The sequence below is a fragment of the Haliaeetus leucocephalus genome, unplaced genomic scaffold, assembly GCF_000737465.1.
Source record: "Haliaeetus leucocephalus isolate CR32 unplaced genomic scaffold, Haliaeetus_leucocephalus-4.0 Scaffold517, whole genome shotgun sequence".
NCBI lineage: Eukaryota > Metazoa > Chordata > Aves > Accipitriformes > Accipitridae > Haliaeetus > Haliaeetus leucocephalus.
Genome location: NW_010972953.1, coordinates 4,363,434 through 4,371,671, shown reverse-complemented (window position 1 = coordinate 4,371,671; position 8,238 = coordinate 4,363,434). Strand labels below are relative to the sequence as shown.

The 8,238-nt window shown below is 44.1% G+C and overlaps 1 protein-coding gene across 5 annotated transcripts in view; it reads right to left on the bottom strand.

Moving 5' to 3' along the window:
- Positions 1 to 183: 183 nt before the first annotated feature.
- Positions 184 to 8,238, bottom strand: part of DHDDS (dehydrodolichyl diphosphate synthase) — a 13,511-nt gene continuing 5,456 nt past the window's right edge. For 4 of the 5 annotated variants that reach the window (XM_010576139.1, XM_010576140.1, XM_010576142.1 and 1 more), the window contains 4 exons: positions 8,024 to 8,125; positions 7,234 to 7,348; positions 5,166 to 5,273; positions 346 to 2,104 (listed from right to left, as the gene is read on the bottom strand). In XM_010576139.1, coding sequence (XP_010574441.1) covers positions 1,868 to 2,104; positions 5,166 to 5,273; positions 7,234 to 7,348; positions 8,024 to 8,125 — 562 coding nt within the window. In that variant the 3' untranslated portion in view covers positions 346 to 1,867. The other variant, XM_010576141.1, reaches the window with a different exon arrangement.

The window sequence follows — 8,238 nt, the reverse complement described above, 5'->3', positions numbered from 1 at the left end:
TTGTTCGCCCCCCTTCGCCCACCAACCCCACCACCCCCCCCCCCCCCCCCCCCCAGGCAAAAATACATTCCCAGGTAGAAGACAGTCTCCCCATCAGCCTGGCAAAGCAGACTGAAGAGTGCTCCATCTCATGGAGAGTAAACTATTTCCACAGACAGCTTTCTGAAATGTGAAGACAGGGAAAATAAAATAACAGCAAAAGACATTTAAAATCGACAGCTCCCATCATCTCGGCACACTTATCCAAACTACTGTTTGCTACTTACGCAAGAGGAGGTACGTGCACGGAACTTCATTCGGGCAAGCCTCAGGATATCAGCAAATTGCTCACACTAGACTGTAAAAAGAACACAGCCTTCACATCATTTCCAGTCTAACAGGAATCAGATGAGGAGTCTGTCACAGGTTAAACAATATTATATTAGACCTGGATGCCAACTTCATTACACCTTAGAATAAGAAGCTCTATGTACTTTTAAACGTTCAGCTTATTTTTAAAGTAAGTTTGGTATGAATATGCTTTATTCACGATTTGACAATGTAGTTACCCTCTTCGCAATCACATTCAAAGTGCTGAGTCTGCAGCACTTACAAGTCTTTTAAATCTGCATTTTCTAGTTTTCACCTGGAGGTAAAAAAGAACACTTTAAAAACAGCAATAGTTGGTAGTGCTGCACCTGTGTGTGCATCAGAAACAAAAAATCAAGACATTTTCTGTTATTTTGACTATGGGGACGGAAACCAGGAGAAATAAGAGACAGAAACAATCTTCCAAATTAGCTAGTCCATCTCCCCACCAATGGAAAATTGAGAACACCACTCCACAGCTGCTCTGGCCACTCCCATTAAAATCAGCTCAATAGCCTTTCTAAACCATTTTGGCTGGGGTCAGAGGTCGGTTTTGGCTACTGTATTCCTGAACTAAGCCCACCCTCAATTCCCTGGAAACAGGACTTTAAGTCATAGCTCTAGAGAGGTCTCGGAGCAATTTGGCATACTGTATCCGTCACCTTAGCTAACTTCTGTGCCTTTTTAAGCCATGAAGTTAATTCCCAACCAATCCTTTTTCCTTGCCTGCTCAGAGCCTTTCCTAAGCACAGTCAGTCTGTTCCAACACCAGCATCTTCGGCATTTGGGTTTTCCCCACATACACTGCTCAGAAGGGATCACAGGACCTGGCAAAGCTTCGGAGTACCTTTTTTTCTTTCTGGCAAGGCTGACAACACCTCGCTTTAGCTCTTTGGAAGCCAAGAGCAGATACATCAAAACCAGCAGAGTAAGGTGGGGAAAAGACAAGATGACATCATGAAATAGGCAGTGGGGAATATCTCTGCCACCGCTTGGCACAGGGCTCCCTTCTAGACCAGGAATAGTCCTCTCCCTACAGAAAGCAAGGCTCCCCTTATGGGACAGCAGAGGAAATCTCAACAGAAGATTCACTACTGCAAAGCCATGGAAGGAATTCAAGTTCAGACTGATTTAACAGGACTGAATTGGTTTGCCTGGGCCGATTCATGAGGAGTCAAACAGAAATGGAGGCTCATTTTAGTTAACTTCTTGTCACCAAAACACCCAGGCCTGTAAAGTGCCAAGCAGCAGAGATACGGCAGGGTGCATGTATTCTCCATCACCAGGGGCAGGGAGGCGAGACAGAAGGACGGCATTACCTTCCTCAGCAGCATTCACAGAACTAGAAAGGTTCACAGTACTCTGTCCCTGCCCTCAGACAGAGCCAGCGGGGACGTAAAGTCCTATAGCAGCCCTGCATCCCCACTGCAGAACCACACCGAGTAAATTCCTCTGGGCAGCAGCTGTTCCCTGTAACCCAGTTAAAAATTGTCTTCCCAAGAACAACCCAGCACCTATGTCATGCAGACACCGTACACAATCTTTCAAAGAAGTCCGCTCTCTTGTGCTCTAGTGCCTGTAGAAAGCCCTGGATTCTCTCTTCCCGCATGGCGGTGCATTTCTGCAACAGTGTCCGTCGACGCCGAGAGTCTCCGTGGGACGCAAACCCCTCCTGCTGCAGCTTCTTTGTCACATAAGCCTGATCCCTTTCCATCTGTTGTCGCCTCCTTTCCTCCATGTAGGAGTCTCTGGCCTTCTAGAGTGAAAAGTAGTAGAGCGTTAGCACTTTACCAGGCCTTTCAGCTCTTCTGTGGTACAGATGCAAGGCAGCACAGGTTATGGAAGAAATAGCCTCTGCTTGGCCATCAATCTGCAGGTTAAATGAAGGGTGGCTCTGTGTGCACCTCCTCCACTTTGAGGCAGCCTGCTTGATTGGTTATAAAAAAATACAGGGATATCCTTCTGGACCTTCTCCCCAAGACACACGTTTGCTCACAGCATTAGCTCCTAGTTAAAATAGATAAAGGTCACGACAGATTGTGGAAAAACCCTCAGATACTGGAATCAGAGAGGAACAGCATACAAGCGGACTTCTAAAACACAACCTATCCCTGCCAGCGTCATCACAGAATCTTTGATCCTATTCACATGGCAGCTGAAAGGTTTTAGAGGATTCAGAACAATGATTTATGGGACAATTCTTTGAGCAGATGATCAGGTATTGAGCTAATCAGCTTCAGCGTAAAAGCATGAGTGGGCTCAGCATTCCCAAATGCCTGTGATCTGATAACGTACCGGCTCGAGACACAGCAGGATGGGCAGGAGAAAGGTAAAGGCAGTAGCTATCCTTGCCTACCCTTCAAGTATTTTAAATATTTTTGCAGAATGTCACTTTTGGATTTCTTCTTATTGCACATATCCTAGCCTGCAGCCTCCAACAGCAAAACCACATCTGCATGCAGGAATATTAAGCTTTCATTTTTAGAAAGAGTAAAACTGGTCACCGTGACATAACCTGACACACACACACACACTTAGGAAGTGCTGGCCTTTCAAACAAGCAAGAAGAAATAATTATTCTAATGAGAGCCTGACTCACTCTTCACCACACTTTCTCTGCGCCCAAGTCAGTAGTCTGTGCTCTGGCACTGTAAATTAGCTTTTGTTGTGCTGGGAACGAGAGTAGAAATATCCCTAACTACAGAAAGCCCACTGAATGGACAGCACTCCGCTGCTGTAGCTCTGCTTATTTGAAATGCAAAGATCATCAGCCAGTTCAGCATAAGACTTCCACCCTTGAACAAAGTAGAATTCTGTCTATTCACCAGAAGAGACTCGGCATGACCCCTTCCATAGGGCAGGCTTGCCAACCAACATCTGCATTCTCTTCCCAGGTCTACCATGTACCAAAAGGAGGTTATAGCTGATCCTGGGACTAAGTGGTGAGCAACAACCAGCTAGCAGACTCCCTTGAGCAGCAGGCTGTCTGGAAAATGAAGAAGATGGCCATTAAACGTGATGCTGAGTTGATGGAAGGAGAATATCTTTTGTCAAATACCTCCAACTCAAGTTTTTTTTATGTACCTTGTCAAACCTTCTATCCCGCTGTCCATCCACACCGTAACTGCCTCCCGTGTACTTAACACAGCAGCACTCTCCCAAAGTAGACACAGCTGCTGTAACATATTCTGGCTTCTCAGCAAGTCAACCCCCTAGCCCCACCATCCTCACTGACAAGCAACCCTTCCACCAAGGTAATTTGTTTCAAGAGCTCCAGATATTTTCAGCTTTCAAGATCACCTCTTTCAAATGCAAAAAAACCCAGCTCCTAAATCTCAGCAGTTCCTTTGACTGAGAAGTCCTCCATTCTGCACGATTGGGCTGCACCCCTTGAAAAAAAGAGCAGCCTTATCTACTGCAAAGTGGGTCTTACAGCAAGAAAACTGACCAAAGAACAAATCTGGATTATAAGAAACCTTGATTATAGCATAGCATGATCACATAGAGCCACAAACAAGAACTAAGAAAAGACAAGACTAGCTAGGAACAGAAGCAGCATTTGTTACCCATCAGAAAGTAGCACTAGGAGCACAGTCAGAACAGTGACCTTACTGTTCAGTACTGTTCAAGACAGAAGCAAAGCTAATGTCCATGACAAACACTACTGCCTTTTTGCTTTCTTCTTCATGCAGAAGGTGAATTGCCATTAGTTGTATTAATACAACGAATTGCTGGTAGGAAAAGGACAGACTTGGGGCAGAAATAGGAATAAAAGAGGTTAAGGATGTGGAGAATTTGGATGCTTCCAGACTGACTGGACCTGATGAAATTCACCCATAACCACGACTGTCTATAATCTCTTTGACAACTCTCAGAGGTGATCAAGGTCCCTGAAGGTAGAAAGGGCAATATAATGCCTGTCTTTAACAAAAGAGGACCCAAATAATTAAGGAACGACACACTCAGCAACCAGATATGGTGGAGGTAAGAGCCACCACACTAAGTTCCTCCTCCTACCAGTTATTGCTGTCTCTGTGCTACAAGCTGCTGCTACCCAGATTTCCCCATCAAGAGCTCCAGCTCCTGGACTTGTTTTGCTTAAAAATAGCCAGATTACTAAATCACTACTAAGTTGGCCAGATTTATCTGAACCAGGTCAGGGAGAGCTCACAACAACAAATCTAAGAGGAGAGGAACAATGACAGCGAGCAATAGGAACAATCTCTTCAGTAAGCACATCTGGACCCACCAGAAAGAGGACACTTGTCCACAGTCCCACAGCTCAGGCAGCCTCACTTCAGCTCCCAGAAAGGAAACTCTAAACCCACTTGTTACAACCCTAAAAACAATGGCAGAGTTAGAGGAAGAGCACACAAATTCTCCCTGCTCATTCCAGAGCAAACTCAGCAGTCTTTGCTTAAGCCACTGATGCTGCGGTTTGAGTTAACTGGCTGATTTTACCCCATAGCAAACTAGGAGTGCTTACTTGTTCTGTCCTGTCAGCCGAGGAGTGGGGACAGATACTTCCAGCTGGTAGAATGAGCAATGAGTAATAGAGACAGTGGTGACTTCAGATACTTCAGGTATTCCTGAAAGTACAGGAGTCTGTCCACACACTAAGATGTTGTAACAAGCCACATGGGTACAGGAAAAGCAGCACACCTGGCATTATCTGCTACTGAAACAAGATCTTAACTAACCACACTAAATGAACAATTCCTCTGTTCCTACTTTGCACACTTTCACCTGATCTCCAGCACATTGCTGTGCAGGTAACGTGCTGTGTTGAGCTTTCCATCTCCCTAAGGCTCCCTTACCTGTAAAGCACTGTAGTTCATCTGGAACCGAAGGATAGCCTCACACAAGTTCCAAAAGGAATATTCTGGCCACAAGACTGACTGAAACACCAGGCATGAATGGGATGTCTGCAGAAAGCAAGATCACCAACAATTTAATCATCTAGAGAGGGAAAAGTCATCAAGATGCAGCTCTGTTGGTCAAACTATGCCAGTTTCCCCACAAAGACTTTACCTAGGCTATGTTATCAGATTCTATTCAAAATGAAATAAATACCAGCCAGGAGAGTTTGACATTGCACAATGCAGGGTCTTTCTAATTAGTTTTTAATGCTGGGACACTAGTCATCCACTCCTGCAAAGATACCAGCAGAATTCTTTCTAATGCTATGTTGGTCTTCACAGAGGTATTTTTAATAGCTTAAGCATCACATACTTATAACAAAACTAAAATAGCAACACTGGACTACCAAAGGCTGAGTTAAGGGAATAACAGATGAACTGAGGATCAGGACATGACATTTAAGCCATTCATCAAATGGCATCTCGTGATATTTCGTACTGCCCACTCATGCCATTTAACTGCTTAATGAATCTAAGAGTTGTGGTGCGCTGAAGATATTCTAGAGCTGAAAGATGCAAGCTTTCAAGTTAAAACCTATTTTTGCCATCAAGTTCCTCAAAGTTTCAGGTAAATGTGTTCCTATGACCATTACTACAAAATCTAACATGTAAAAAAACCCCCACTCTTAAAATTGTAATGCTACAGAAAATCTTAGCGTCAATTCTATACAAAAAACCACCATAAGGATATTTTCTTTGACATCAGAGAATCACGCTGAAAGCACAATTTCCTCCTACTTTGGGGCTATCAGGACACACACAATTGCTAGCAAAGGGAAATTTGCACTAACGCTCTGGCATGTGAGCTGGCGGAGTGGAAGCACAGGCACACGTTCTCCTCTGCTGCTTCTGCTGTAATCCACGGCATGGGAGAGGGGCACCACGCCAGCCAGACTCACAGAGCACTGACTTCCTCAGTAGTGCTTCACCAGTTACAGGCTCAGTCTCCAAGGCATCTCTGCCAGGACTACCACCAAGAGGAGCAAGCAAAATGTTAGTTCGCAGCATTGACACCCATCCAGGGTATACATGTGCCCAAAAATACAGGGAGGAGAGGGAGATGCCTTGGTAGGCAACCGCAACTCAGGCCAGACAACTTCTGTGAACTTGCCAATTAAATAACTTGGAGTGGGAACATTTGATGTGGTTGCTTAAAGGCAGTTGGGTTTTGGCTCCAAACTGTACGTGTAAAACAAAATGTTAGCTTTAAGCAAAGCAGCTCGACTCAAATGTTCTCCTGCAAAGTTTGGGCTACAAACAAGTCAATATTGCCTAGCACAGGAGAAAGAGAAATGGAAGCAGCTTTAGATACCGTAACTGCAAATACATGAACTTTATACACCTTAAGAACTTACTATGTTTTAGCTTAACAGCCTAGTCATGCTGATTTGACTTTGCCATCCTTAGAACCTGTCTTGCAGGGTCTCATTTCATTATGAAAGTCAAATACACTTCTGAAATTGTGACAAGTCAGGCACATACATTACGTGTACATTACAGGGTTACGCCTCCAACACCTACAGCTGACATATGACAAACACCTCTCCCAGGAATCTAGAAATCCTTCTTGGGATTTCCTCATCCCAGGAAACATATTGCCAGGTTAAATTAATCAAAGCCAGCAATTTACCAATAAGATGAGGAATTAGCTAAATGTGAGAAGTGGAGCAAAAGGATGAGCAATTCATAATTTCCTTGACTGTTGTCAGCTAGACTAATTTGTGATTTCTTATTAAGTGTTTTCAGGATGATACAATTTCAGACTTGTGCTGCAAGGTATTTTAGGCAATCACAGAACTGCAAGAAACAGATTCCTCAGAGGTGCCCAAGCACTCAGTCCATCCAAAAAGTTACCTAACCCTGGCAAAGAAAGTTTAAGAGCCCTTATGTCAGCTCATGCCTGGAGCCAGTAGAACACCCTCCGATGCAAAAATGGAGTATTTCAAGGAGAAAACAAAGACTTTACCTGCCAGAGCAAGAAATCACTCAAACGAACCTCTCCAGAGGTTCGAATCAGGAGGTCTGGGTCAGGGGAGTTGTTGGTGTACAGACACTTATCAAGCAACGATTCAGACACATCACTACGAAAGACAGATGCATCTTATTAAGATCACTTTCCTGACCCAATAGAGGTGGCACTACTACTAAATCAGAATTACTGAGGTTTTTTTTTTATAAACACAGGACTGCAGATTAAATCTGGGCAGTGGAGCTGTACCACAGCCAGTCATCAACTTGCTTCTGATGGACACTGCTGTCTGCTCCACAGGCTATTTCAAACACTCTTTCAGCCCCCAGAGCATCCCCCCGCGTGCTCTGTGAAACATAATACAGTGGTGGAACCAGACTGTGAGGACTTCCATCTGGAGCAGAGAGCAGAGTGCTAACTACTCCATCTCCTCCAGGGTGGAGGAACAGTACAGTATTCATGATTCATCTGTTGTTTGACCTCATAGCTAAGACTGCCAGCCAAGCAGCCAATTGTTGTGGCATAAAAAAATCTGCCTTCACATTTAAACTAACTTAAGACACAGACCTAATTTCTCTTCTGTCTTGGTTGTGTATCTATCACCATGGTAACTGAAATAATAAAAACCAAACATTGCATAGTAACTTTAAGTCATTTGTTCCAGTCATACTGGTTTAACAAGATCTATTTAAAAGCCACTTGGCTTCTGAGAGGTTACTAATAAAGCGTAGGTGGTAAGACAGGCAGTCTTCATCTACGAAGCCTCACACAGAAAGACAAGAGTTACCTGGGTTCGAGCAGTCCTTGTTCTACCCCCCATGCCATCTCCCTGACAGCATTGCTGATTTCATGTCTTGATGTGTATGCAAAGCAGACATTTAGAAAGCATCTGAAAAGAGGAGAAAGATGTAAAAGACTAACCTAAGGAAGGTCCAGTAGATGACAGAGAGAAGAATACCTACAGCAGTTATGTGTGCTTGTAGAACAAAGAAAAAAAAAAAA